Source organism: Peromyscus leucopus, chromosome 7 (assembly GCF_004664715.2).
Source record: "Peromyscus leucopus breed LL Stock chromosome 7, UCI_PerLeu_2.1, whole genome shotgun sequence".
Classification (NCBI taxonomy): domain Eukaryota; kingdom Metazoa; phylum Chordata; class Mammalia; order Rodentia; family Cricetidae; genus Peromyscus; species Peromyscus leucopus.
In genome coordinates this window covers 10105001-10118799 of record NC_051069.1, presented here as the reverse complement: position 1 = coordinate 10118799, position 13799 = coordinate 10105001, and the positions used below count along the sequence as shown (strand labels likewise).

Here is a 13799-nt window from a genome sequence, read left to right as displayed (position 1 = left end):
GATGCTCTCCTTTCAAGGGATTCCTGGCAGAGCAGGAGTGGTAGTGGGCAGAGCTGACGAACAGGGACAGAAGAACATCGCTTGGGCATGTTTTGAATGGGATGCAAAAGGCAGGCAGTAGACTACAGAGAGGAGGCTGGGAGTCAGTCAGGTAGACTTGGGGAGCCAACCTGGAGCCAGCAGTGGGGAGCCGGGGACCAACAGGAGCATGGACCTGGGAAGGGTCCTCTCCTTTTGCCTCAGGTTAGATTTAGGTCCCTGCTTCTTGGACCACACAGCCCTGGAAGTGACAGGTGCAATAGAGACCACGGGTAGCATCCCTTCCAGTGATGAGGCACAAAACCAGATGAAGAAGAAAAAGGGGAGGGGGGGTGAGGACACATCCCGGCCTGGTGGCCGGGCACTCTTCTCGGGAGTTCCATCTATGACAGAGAAGATTCAGGACTACAGCCATCAGAGGGCTGCAAGGGGACAGGAGACACTGTGCCTTTCCTGACTGCCAGATTTCTGTGGGCTAAAAGGAGAGGGGCTGTGGGCCTCAGGCCACAGAACACAGACATGGGTCTGAGGAGCACCCCTAGCATGAGCAGCCCCTGGGAGACGCTCCTAAAGGCCCAGGCCGGTGGTGTGAGGCAGGGTGTTGGAGGGAGGGCTGAGGACACTGGTCAGCAGTGCTGAGCATCAGCCTCGCCCCATCCCTTTCCTCTTTGCCAGGCTCACTTCCCTCCCTCCCTCCCTCCCTTCCTCCCACTGGTCTTATACTTTTCCTCCTCCTCTTCGGCTCCTTCCTCCATACCATACCTCTTGCTCCCAGTATGGAAGCCTGTAGCTTCCAGCTGCCTGTGAGGGATGAGGCCAGCCCAGAGGTTAAATGGTGAACAGTCTGGGATGGGGATGAAGCCCCGGCTTGGTCTTGTCCTCCTCTCTCCCAGGCATCAGGTACAATGCCACCATGGACGAGAGGCGGTACATGCCACGGGCACATCTGGACGAGGGTGGAGACCAGTTCACCAACAGGGCTGTCTTACTCTCCTCTGGCCAGGAACACTGCCAAAGGATCAACTTCCACGTCTTGGTGAGCCCAGCAGCCTGTGAGCAGACCCTAAGCCCTACAAGAAGGGTACAGGGTGGAGGAACAGCTGTAGGAAGTGAGAGCCCCCTTGGCGCCAGGCCAGGTCCGTGCCCTCAGTGGACAGCCGCAGAGCAGTGTGGCCAGCCTTGGCCAGTACCCCTCCTCAGGGCCCAGATAAAAGCCCTCATGGCTGTACCACAAATCCCTGCCTTCCCAGACGGTCACATCTAGAAGGGATGAAATCAGGGAGGTGAGGTCGTCTGTGGAGGTGAGGGAAAGAGTGGACTACCACCCAGGGCTAGAAAGTCAGAACAACAGGGTAGGCTGGAGATGAAGACCAGGTAAGGCAGGCAGAGGCATGGGCACCTAGGCCAGTGGCATCCCAAGAGAGGTGGCAGCCTGGTGCCCATCACCGAATGAGAAACCCTCCATACAGAAATACCAAGTGGGCTGACCACAGCACCAGGGCACAGGTGCTTTTAGACATCTTGGAGTGCACCTGTCATTTGTCATCCATAGTCAGGACAAACTGAATCTCCTTGCCTTGTTCCCATGTTCGCTCATGTTCATTCATTCATTCATTCATTCATTCATTCAGCATTATAAGGCCATATCATAATGGTTGGGCCATGCTAAGAGGTTTTTAGACTATTCCTTGCTGGGGAAGAAAGTCAGGCACACAGATGTATTTTTAGCTGGGCATGGTAGTACATGCCTGTGATCCCAGTTCTCGGGAGCCTGAGGCAGGAAGATTGTGTTTGGGGCCAGCCTGGGCTATAGAGTGGAGTAAAATCTGGCTTCAGTGCCATGGGAGAAGCCAGCAGGAACAGATCTGGAGCGGGGAGGAAGGTGCCTGCCAGGCTTCCTCAAGGACCAACGTATTTGATCCACGGAGAGTTGGGGCTTTGAAGGGTGGACAGGAGTGTGGTGAAACTTCAAAACACTGAAGTGGCATCCGCTTTCCTACCTGGCATGCACTTTCCATCTGCAGACCTTGGCAGGAACCACTGTCCACCAAGTGGCTTACCCTGAGGGCCACAGGCTGCGTTCCTCCCAGCCTGGAGGGGTGGAAGTTCTGTGTCTGGAGCTGTGGTCCAGGAAGTGGTACGCTCCCCTCTCTGAACTCTGCCCTCCTCTCCCCACAGGACACGGCCGACTACGTGAAGCCAGTGGCCTTCTCCGTGGAGTACTCCCTAGAGGACCCTGACCACGGCCCCATGCTAGATCACGGCTGGCCCACCACGCTCAGAGTGTCGGTGGGTCCCGCGCCTCCGCCAAACACACCCGCCTCCACACCCGTAGTGTGATGAGTACAGAGGAGTCCTTCCCTCACCCTCCTGCCTCCTGTCCTGAACCACAGCTAGTAAAGGCAGGCCGCGCCTCCTTTGCGGGGATCCCATGTCCTCTGCACAGGGAAGCTCTGAGGCTCCTGGGGAAATTCAGAGCCCCAGAAGAGACCTGTGACCTCTGGCTCTCGCTCCCTCATTTGCAGAAGAGGACTCCGCCACTGTGAGCTAGCTTCTGTGTTTGTTGAGTGACTAACAGTGATGGACTCTCCCTACCTGCTACTAAATATCTCAAAGGAAAGCTTCCTCTTTGCCAGTGGCAGAGGCCCTGCCCCTCAGCACCGTCTAGCCTCCAGCTCTAGGAGCACCTGGATCCCCTATTAATAACTTGGGGTGCTTGCTCCCTGGAAAGTCCACCCAAGAAGTCTCCTCATTTCTCTAAGTGGACTAGGAGAGCAGGCAGGATTTACAGAAGGCGACATTGGGCCCTAAGAGTTAGGAAGAGGATAATCACATCTCAACACTCAGAAACCTGGAGCTTCTGAAGTCCAGGCACTCAAGCGAAGTCCAGCCCGCAGCCTCGAAGTGCTTGCTAGGATTATTTCTCCAGCACTGGGATAGGACTGTCGGGTCAGGGGCAGAGTGTCCCACTGTCCTGCCCACACTCCCACAGCCCCTCCCAGCCTCCCACCAAGCCTGTCTGCTCTCCTTGTCCCTCTTTACTGAGTGAGTCACTGGCAGAGGAAGCTGTTTCCAGTCACTGACTTTCCTAACACCATAATTACAAAGCCTGCTTACAAGGGAATGAATGAATGCACAGAGCTCACTCGTGAAGCCCGTGAGGCAGAGTCCTGTGCAGTCACCCAGGCCAGGACCCTGATGCCCCCAGGATCCTGACCCCAGGTCGAGATGGAGGACCTGAGCCACCTCAGATAGTGGACAGGGAACTTCCTGCAGGAGGCAGCTTTGGGCTTGACTTTAGAGGAGTCAGGACTCAGAGTTCAGAGCTGGGGAGGACCTGCTTTAAAGGCAGGAAAGCTGGCTGTGTCTCCAGGGAGGGAGGGAGATACAGTAGGGTAAAGGTGAAGGGTAGGTAGAGCCAGAGTCGTGAGTGTGTCGTGTCGGCACCACCTGAGTTCTAGAGTTACAGGTGTGCACCTCCACACTCGGTTCATGGGGAGCTGGGGGTGGGGAGTGTGGCTTAGTTGTCAGGGAGCTTGCTTAGCATGCTCAACGCCCTAGGTTCCCTCTCCAGCACAGGCCTGCAATCCCAGCACTCAGGAGGTGGAAGATCAGAAGTTCAAGGTCATTGTCAGCTACATAGCAAATTCCAGGCCAGCCTAGACTACGCAAGACCCTGGGTCCAGCCAGTTTGTAACACTGAGTGCAGTAGCCATCCCTCTCCACCACCTGGCTGGAACTTCTGAGGACTGGCTGTCTTCTGCGAGCCCCTTGAATGGCTGGCTGGAGACTTGAACCACCAGGACCCCAGCCCAGGCTTAGGGAAGAGTATACAGTGTCTTCACATAGACTGGGTCCCTAAACAGTGTGTCCAAAACGAGGGCCCAGTCTGTCTTTTGAGAATGAGACCAGGTCTCCTGTCCCCACCACCCCACCCCACCTCTGACCCCTTCCCGGTCAAGACTGCATCCCTGCCGATGGCCGTGACTGTCACTGAGCTGGGATTTGGCACCCAGCTTCTACTGAGCTGTGCTGCAGATGAACCACAGGGCACACACCCCAAAGCCAAGCTCCTGAACCCTATCTTAGGGTTCTGAATGGATGGTGCTGTCTACCTTGCAGAATGTGAAAAAGAATCGGGTAACACTCCAGGGACCCTCCCTCAGCCCCAAGAGCTTCTAGGTCCTAGTAACCCCACCTCTGAGACCTTAGGCAAGCCTATGCCATCCTCATCCCTCCTGAGTGTCACAGCCAGTCTCTCTGCCTCCAGCCTGGCCCCTCCCAGTCCATCCACCTACCTCCCCTAGCATGCTTGTCCAGCAGGGCCCTCCCACTCCAGAGTGCTCACTGACTCTTCAGGTACACAGGGATGAGTGACCCAAAGCCTCGTGGGAACAGATGGCTGCTTATTTCTTCTGCCTGGCCTCCGCCTGGCCTCTCTACACGGGGCTGAACTGGGGAGTCATTCCTGCATTCAGCCTCAGGACCTCTGTACTTCCCAGCCCCCTGGTGCATCCAGCTTTCCTGGCCGCGCTTCGGAACTCTGACTCCTTGTCAACCACCTTGAAAATTTCCCTGAATGGAGACAGGCCCAGAGACCCAGTCCTCCCTCTGCCTCTCTGGTCCTCATGTTTCTGCCCTTTTTTGCACAGTGCACACTACAGCTGCCAGTTCACGTCCGTCATCCCCACCACGCAAGAGCAGATGCCGTGTGGTTCTCAGCCTACCTCTCCAGCGCCTTACCCACACCAGATGGGCAGTTTCTGTTGACTGGAACTAACTGTGCTGCTGGGAGAGGGAGCCTGGCTGAGTGCTCGCTCTCAGAGCAGGGGGGGTCTATGCAGGGGTGAAGGAGTCAGCAAGGAGGTGTGTTGGGGGATGGCAAGGCAGGCAGAGCCCCGTCTGGTGTGGGGAGACAAAGGCGGGGGCTCTAGATTCCAGGGTTGGAGGCCATGGTTCCCTCTCCAGTCACCCGCACTGGCTCTCTCTGCAGGTGCCCTTCTGGAACGGCTGTAATGAGGATGAGCACTGTGTCCCTGACCTCGTCCTGGATGCTCGGAGCGACCTGCCCACCGCCATGTGAGTGGCTCCCTGCCTCACACGCCTTGACCCCTCTCTGCTGGTGGCCTGGAGCTCCTCAGGGCTGGACTGTCCCAGTACAACTGCTTTTAGATAGATAGAGCTTGAGCTCTAACTCCCCTGTGACCTCAGGCAAGTCCCCTCCCTCTCTGCGGGCCTCAGCTGCTCTGTTGAAATGAGCATCGTTAGTCTACGCTAACCTCTCCAGCTTCTTCGAGGATGGAACTCTTCCACTGGAGCCCAAGCTGCTAAACAGACAAGAAGTGAAGCCAGGGCGCTAGGACTGCAGCTCAGTGGAGAAGAGTGCTTGCCTAGCATGCACAAAGCCCTGGGTTCGAGCCCGAGCAGAGCATCAAGTACACGTGACGGCCCGTGCCTGGGGACAGCCCTCGGGGAGTGGTCAGAAATCCAAGGCATTCTTGGCTACCTAGTGACCTCAGGGTCACTCTGGGCTACCCGAGAGCCGCTCAGCGAGTGGGGAGGAGAGCTCAGGTGTGGTAGCTCACACCTTTAACCCCAGTACTGGAGAGGCAGAGACAAACAGGTGCCTGTGAGTTCCAGGCCAGCCAGAATGAGAAGAGACCTTGTCAAAAAAAAAAAAAAAAAAAAAAAAAAAAAAAAAAAAAAAAAACGAACAGGACTGGACAGATGGCTCAGTGGTTAAGAACTGGGTCTTTCAGAGGACCCAGTTCAAACATCTGTGACTCCAGTTCCAAGGCCTATGATGCCATCTTCTGGCCTCCATGGGCATCAGGCATACACACGGTATGCAGATATACATGCAGGAGAAATACATGTGCACATGTATTAAGTAAATTTAAAAACAAACAAGCAAAGAACAATGACACAAGATAGAGAAGGCGGAGAGAGATGAACCCGAGTTCTGGTCTTGTGCTCTAACCCCTGACCCTGGCAAGGCATGGAGTTCCCCAGCTGACCGACCACCAGGGCTCTCTAGTCCCTCTAAGGGAAAGGTTCTAAGGGGTGCTGGTGAGATGGCTCATGGGTAAATGCGCTTGCCTCTGATGGTCTGAGCTTGACCCCTGGACCTACATGGTAAAAGAAGAGAACCAACTCTCAAATTGTCCTCTGCCCTCCACGTGGCATGGCCAAACACAGTACCCACAACCCCCTGGGGGAAACAGACTCGCACACGGGTAAAGTAGAGAACTTGCTCTGTAGACCAAGCTGGCCTCAAATTCACAGAGATCCACCTGGCTCTGCCTCCCGAGTGCTGAGATCAAAGGTGTGAACCACCACTGCCCAGCTTATAAGCTCATTTTTAACTTTCAAAACAAAACTTACAGTAATTTTTGTTTAACTTTTATGCAATGAGATAAAAATGTAAATGTCAGGATACGGACAGCCAATAGAAATCGTACATCCAAACAGGATAGAAGGATAAAGGAATATGCTACCTGTCTAGGTAAGTAATCAAGATTTAGCACTGAGCTTCCTGGTAGCCAAAGCCAAAAGGGAAGTGTGATGATCATGTGTGACTAGTGTGGTCAAATGAGAGAGCTGAGGCAGGTACAGCCTGTGACTGGAGGGCAGGGGGCTTTGGTGCAGGTTGTAGGCTGCAAGCATCAGCTCTTTGCAGGCCCGCCATCCGCCTCCTTCTCTCCGTGGCTGTTCCCACGGGCAGAGGCTGGCCAGATGCCCCATTCCCTATCTCCGTGCCAGTCCTGAGGTTCAGCTCCAGCCCTCATCCTCCATCTTGCCTGCCTGATAGCCGGCGGCCTCTTCCCACAGGGAGTACTGCCAGCGAGTGCTGAGGAAGAGTGCACAGGACTGCTCCACCTACACGCTGTCCTTCGACACCACCGTCTTCATCATAGAGAGCACGCGTCGCCGGGTGGCGGTGGAGGCCACTCTGGAGAACAGAGGAGAGAACGCCTACAGCACCGTCCTCAACATCTCCCAGTCGGAAAACCTGCAGTTTGCCAGCCTGATCCAGAAGGTAGGACCCCGGCTGCTTGGCCAGCCGGCCAAGGCCAAGGGCCGAGGAGTAAAGGTGTTAATTGACAGAGCTGCGTCCTGTCCCTCCTCTGGGGGTCCTCAGTGGTGGTTTGTATGTAGGTAGCTCTGAGAGCTCCCTCTGGGCTTCAGCATGCATCCAGAGCTGGGAACTGTGGTAACCAGGGAGTCTGCATCTTTTCAGACTGTGGGAGGAACACCTGAGGATGCCACCCTGGCCCTTGTTGGGAGCACACATACACACACATACACACACACACACACACACACACACACCACACGCACACCACGCACACGCACACGCACACGCACAGGCACACGCACAGGCACACGCACACCGCACGCACGCACACACGCATGTGCCACCAATGTGTACATACCCACAAAGATCAGACCCCCATTATTCCTCTCTCCTTCATGACAAATCTCTAATTGTCACATTCAAGGTCTCCACCTGCTTTTTCTCTTACCCTGATACCCTGATGTCTCACACACACACACACACACACACACACACACACACACACACACACACCTGCACAAGTCACCACTGCCTCCCAGGATGCCCTGTCCATTCCCACCTGGGTCCTCTGTTTACTCTGTGGGCCTTCCTGGGATTACCTCTACTTGTGTCCTGCTCCCTCACAACCCCCTGCTTCATGTTGACACTCAATGCACGTTCAACACAGACTCCTTAGGAGGACGTGGCAGCATGGTCGGGGAAAACGGTCCGTCATGGCAGGATGGTAGGGCAGCTGATCTTACTGTGTCCACAAGGAAGCAGGGAAATGAATGTTAGTATTCAGCTTGTTTCCTCCATTATCCAGCCCAGGACCCCAGATATGGAATAGTGCTGTCCACACAAAGTCGCTGGAGTCCAGGCAATATAATTGTGTGGTTCCAGGACCTCTCTTCCATTTAAAAAAAAAAAAAAAAAAAGCTGATGGCCACTCAGACAGCCTCAGAGCCTGAGGAGGCAGAGAGGTCGGAGCCTGGGGAGTGGCTTCCAACCTTTTGGACTAAGTGCCAATCCTAGAATCCTAGCCCAGCCACTGTCCACAGCCTGAGTGAAGCTAGCCTGTTCCCCAGACACATGGGACACGCGGCATACACCTGAACACCTGTCTACTAACCTATCCATTCAGTAAGACCCTCCCCTGTGTCACCTCGTGCCTTTAGTCTGAACCACCTACACCTGGCCTCAGCCTCAGGCCCACTGTGGTTCAGGCAGTCAGAGAGGAGCATTCCAGGTGTGGGTGGCCAGTGGCTGGGTCATCTCTGGGGTGGGGTGAGGGGCTGGCTGCAGAGGGCATGCAGTGAGCCCCAGGACTGGCGCCTGACTGGTTCTCACTGCCTTGCCCGTCCCAGGATGAGTCAGATAACAGCATCGAGTGTGTGAATGAGGAGAGACGGCTGCACAAGAAAGTCTGCAACGTCAGCTACCCGTTCTTCAGGGCCAAGGCCAAGGTGGGGGCCGGGGGCCGGAGGGAGGGGCAGGACCCGGGACCTAGAGCAGGGGAACACACAGAGGCCCAGGGAGCAGGGGGAGGCTTGTGGGGAGTTCTAAGTAGAGTTCCTTGCTGGGGCTGGGGCTCAGTTGGGAGAGTGCTGGCCTATCATGCCAAAGCCCTGGGGCGCGCCTGTAAGCCCAACACTCGTGAGGTGGAGACAGGAGGTTAGGGGTTAACGTCGATCTTTGGTTACTCAGCAGGTTTGAGGCCAGCCTGGGCTACATAACCCTCTGCCCCCCCCCAAAAAAAAGTGGGGGGAGGGACACCTCTGTGGGGGAGCTGCTGTCTACGCACCTGTGGTGGCCCCAGTTCACTTATTCTACAGCCCCATCCCCCCTCCAGCCATTCTCTGCAGGGTTCTGAGGATAGTCAGAGGCAGGCCAGAGCCAGCACGCCTCCAGTGCCCCCCACTCAGGCCCGCTTCTCCACAGGTGGCTTTCCGTCTGGACTTCGAGTTCAGCAAGTCCGTGTTCCTGCACCATCTTCAGATCCGGCTGGGTGCCGGCAGGTCAGCTGCCCTCCCTCACTGTGCCCACAGCATCCCACTGTCAAACCTGTTCCCTGACCCAAGCTGAGCGGGGGGGGGGGGGGGGTGTACCCCCCTACTATCCTGCAGCTCACCACAAGTGATGCACTGGCTGTTCCTTAACCTGTAGAGAGATTTAGGCAGCAGTCAGTTAGAACCCCCTCGGGTCATCCGTCAGTCCACACAGCAGCCCTCCACAGTCAGCAGAGGTTGCGTGGACTTCCAACAACACAGAGTGTAAACAGCACAACTGGGAGCTAGACGCTTAGCCCCACCCCTCGCCTTGTGCCCCTGTGGTCCCTCTCTTGGTTTCAGTGGTTCCCTCTCTCAGTTTAAGTTACTTTTCTCATCGCTGTAACAAAACATGACACAGCAATTACAGGGAAGAGGGGTTTGTCTGGGTTCCCAGTTTAAGGACACAGTCCATCATGGTGGGGAAGGCATGCCGGCTGACGCTTGAGGCAGCTGGTGCTCTGTGCATCTGCATCCGGGAAGCAGAGAGAGGAGAATCCTGGACTCAGATCGAATTCTCCTTTTGATTCAGTCAGAAAGCCCAGCCCAGGGGATGGTGCTGCCCACATTCAGGGTGGGTGTCCCACCTCAGTTAAGCCAATCTAGACAACCCTTCACAGCCAGGACCAGAGGTGATTCTCCACCCTGACTGATTGACTTTCAGTACAAACCATCACACTCTCCTTGGGCATTTCTCCATTTTTAAGAGAACTTTTCTTCCTCTATGTGGGTCTGTCTGTCTGTCCCTCAGGTTTCCTGGAGGTGGCTTGTTCCAAGTTGGTGGGTGAACCTCCCTAGGCCAGCAGGGAAGCTGATTCCTTTCTCATGAGTTACCTCTGTGAGGAGGGAGGAAAGAAGTGAGGACAGGCTGGCTTCTAGGTGGTTGGAAGCCTCGAGCAGCCAAAATCCTCAGCTAAGTAAAACCTTGAGCCAGGCGGTGGTGGCACACATCTTTAATCCCAGCACTCGGGAGACAGAGCCAGGTAGATCTCTGTGAGTTCAAGGCCAGCCTGGTCTACAGAGCGAGATCCAGGACAGTCACCAAAACTACACAGAGAAACCCTGTCTTGAAAAAAAAAAAACTAAATAAATAAATAAATAAATAAATATAAAAATAAAAAATAAAGGAAGGAAAAAAGGAAGAAAGACAGACAGACCTTGAGGCAAAGCAAACATCAGTGGCTTTGCCCCATCACAGGCAGGCCGGGGACAACCCTCCCCAGCCTGTGCTGCCCACTGGCTACGCTTAACCAAAGCCCACATGTCCACAGACTCCTCACCAACACCCGACAGAGTTTGTGAAGTGTTTTCGTATGTTGGCGCCTCTTCTCACCAAGAGTGAGCACACTTACACAGCAATGTTCCTGGGCATTTGTAAACCAGGAATGGACAAGAAGGGACATAGATGTCAGTGTATTTCTGAGGACCCCTTTTCTAGCCCCAGAAGAACTGGAGAGTAGAACTTATCTCGTGTACTAGCCGAAATCCTGGGGTTTAACCTCTGTGGGTTCCTTCCTTGGTGTTGCACTGTTAGGTGGAAGTACCTTGGACCATGCTCCCTCCAGGGGCCTCTGAGCAGCACCCTTTAGTTTCTCCTGGCATAGTCACCCATTGTCCTGAGGGAGCTGTGCCCTGTGCCATCAAGGATCTGTGAGCTCCCCGAAGTAAAACCCACTATTCTTCCCAGGGCAGAGTAGGTGGCTCTCCTCAAGGCTCATCTCTCTCCTGTTCCCAATTCCCTTGTCATCTTTAGCACAGCAGTTGGGGAGGTGCATTAAGAAGGTGGCACAGCCAGGGGGTCTCCATGAACTACCAGAGAGGGCTGGCACCCATTCCTGCCTACTGGCCCACGCTCTAGGAGACACCTCGGCTTCCCTTGACGGCCCTGATCATAACTCAGCAGCCTGAGAAGCCAACACTTCCTCCCATCAGTTTCTAGAGTCCCTGTGCCAGTGTCCTCTCTGATCCCCACCCCCCCTTGTAGTGACAGTCATGAACAGGACAGCACCACTGATGACAACATGGCCCTCCTTCACTTCCACCTCAAATATGAAGCAGACGTCCTCTTTACCAGGTGAGTTAGATGTGCCGCCTCTGGGGGAGGGAGGGAGGGAAAGAGGGAGGGGCCTGAGCTAGCAGGAACAAGCATGGAGGGGGGCAAGAGGAGGTCCCCCAACACACAAGGCTGGGGGAGAAGTGAAAGACAGAACTCTTCAAAGTCCGTGTGGCAGGCTGGAGAGATGGCTTCCAGGGGACCCATGTTCAGTTTCCAGCACCCACATCAGGTGGCTCCCAACCACACTGGTAACTCTGGTCCCAGGGTATGTGACACCCCTTCTGAATTCTGTAGGCCCTGCATTCACAGACCCACACACAGACACATATGTACACCTAATTCAAAGTGAATCTTCTTTTGAAGTCAGTCTATGTGGGGCCAGTGAAATGGCTCTTTGGGTGAAAGCACTGCGCAAGCTTAGGAACACGAGCTCAATTCCTAGGGGCAGAGACAGGAGAATCATCTAGAAACCCTAGGGCTAGTTAGCCTGGAGGATATAGCACAGCATTGGAAACCAGAGACATGTAGAGTCAGTCTAGGGTTGTAGCTCAGCTAGTAGAGTGCTGGCCAAGTGTGCATAAATCCCTGTTCCACCTACAGCACCACATAAGTCAGATATACCCATAGTCCCCTATTCCACCTACAGCACCATATAAATCAGATATACCCATAATCCCCCATTCCACCTACAGAACTACATAAGTCAGATATACCCATAATCCCAGCACTCGGATCCCAGCATACCAGAGGTAGAGGCAGGAAGATCAGAAGTTCAGGGTATCCTATAGTGAGCCAGCCTGTGCTACATGAGACTCTCTAACAAAAAAAGAAAGGAAGGGAGGGGGGAGGAAGGAGAAAAGGAGTCAATCTGTTCTTGTTACCACTGCACCAGCAATTCTCAACATCACTTGTCACTGAGAAGGAACTCGGGGCCCCAGACCACACGGTGCCCGATCTTCCTCCCCTCTTAGAGGGTACCAGGCAGAGTCTGTACCCCCTAAGCAGCCCCTGTCCACTGGGAAGTCCTCCGCCACCACCAACAGAGAAAAGAGGGCATAACAGAAACACGGGGTGGGAGGGCACTGGGGGGGGGCAAGGTTGCAAAGAAGCCCTGCCATGGACAGAGAGGCCAGGCCAGGGTGCCCAACCTGGGACTCTCGGACTCATGTCCACCCACACAGCAGACAGCTGTCTGCCCTGAGCACTCATTTCCACCAAGCAGAACTCTACTCAACACAGCGCCCCTAGCGGCCACCTAAGACATGAGGTCCCAGGAAGTGGCCACTTGCCTGCCTCTCTCTACCTCTACCTGTTCATCTGGTCAGCGCTGACTACCCACACACGGTGGTTTTTCCTTTGTCTCTGCAGGAGCAGCAGCCTGAGCCACTATGAGGTCAAGGCCAACAGCTCCCTGGAGAGATATGATGGCATTGGGCCTTCCTTCAACTGTGTTTTCAAGGTAAGGCTGGAGGGCACCTGGGAGTGAAGGGCAGGACTGAGCACCCCCGCACCCCAGTTGGAGGGGAAGAACCTAGAATCATTGCAGGTCCTGGGGCTCAGCCTCAGCTCTGCCACTGGCCTACTGCACAGCTTGTAGAAGGTTACTTCCCGTCTCTGGGCTTCACGCTCATGTGAAAGACATCCAGGCTGGCCTGGGGGGAGAGATTAGGGTGTACCGAAAAGATTCTAAATATCAAGAACAGCAGTTTAAACATGCCAGGGCTTACTTCCCTCCACAAAGAGTTGATGGCTTTCCAGAGTCATTCAGGATCTAAGAACATCCCAGACATAAGAAGGCCAGCCTCACCTCCCAGCCCAAGATGGCTGCAGCTTCATCCGCCACACTTTAGGCCCAGGCTGTAAGGAAGGGAGAGAAGCACGTCCCTTCCTGGTAAAAAGCTTCCTTGAGCAGGGCAATGGTGGCACACGCCTTTAAGCCCAGCACTGGGGAAGCAGAGGCAGGCAGATTTCTGAGTTTGGGGACAGCCTGGTCTACAGAGCAAGTTCTAGGACAGCCAGGACTACACAGAGAAACCCTGTCTTGAAAAAACAAAAAAGCAGCAGCTTCATCCCATATCTGCAGTTACCTCTTACGTCCATAACACGGTGTTTAGCTGTGAGGCAAGCTGGGAAGGGTGGCTTTTGATCTTGCCTCTGTCACAGAGAGTTAGGGAGCCACGGAACAGCATCTGCCTCGGAAGACCCGGGGTTCCCTCACCCCGCAAATGAGTGTCAGCTTCTCTGAAGTTGTGTGAGGGGTGGAATAGGTTGATGACTGAAAACTGGGCTGCACCCCAACACCCACATGGCTTATCTTGCTCAAGGCCACAGAGCTGATCCAGGGGAAGCCCAGGGCCATCTACCAGCCTCTCAGTCCCCAAAGCCCAGCTTGAAGTCCCCTGAATGTGTTCCTGCCAGGTAGACAACACACACTCAGTTTGACATCCTCCCCTGATTAGTGACCACATCGTCTCCATTCTTAGTATCCACCAAGTCCCCTCTGGCCAAGAGGACTCTGTGGCAGCAGAGGTCCTTCCTTGATCTCCAGGCTCAGGGCCCACTAAGCATATTCCAGGGTCCCAGAACCCATCCTGTCCGT

General features: G+C 54.8%; 1 protein-coding gene across 1 annotated transcript in view; it reads left to right on the top strand.

Moving 5' to 3' along the window:
• The window catches only part of Itga11 (integrin subunit alpha 11), a 101340-nt gene that overhangs the window by 80777 nt on the left and 6764 nt on the right, over nucleotides 1-13799 (top strand). The window contains exons 17-24 of the mRNA XM_028867101.2: nucleotides 933-1075; nucleotides 2218-2328; nucleotides 5033-5118; nucleotides 6871-7078; nucleotides 8464-8562; nucleotides 9038-9114; nucleotides 11129-11218; nucleotides 12569-12659. Of these exons, the coding sequence (XP_028722934.1) occupies nucleotides 933-1075; nucleotides 2218-2328; nucleotides 5033-5118; nucleotides 6871-7078; nucleotides 8464-8562; nucleotides 9038-9114; nucleotides 11129-11218; nucleotides 12569-12659 (905 nt within the window). The remainder of the gene's footprint in view (nucleotides 1-932; nucleotides 1076-2217; nucleotides 2329-5032; nucleotides 5119-6870; nucleotides 7079-8463; nucleotides 8563-9037; nucleotides 9115-11128; nucleotides 11219-12568; nucleotides 12660-13799) is intronic.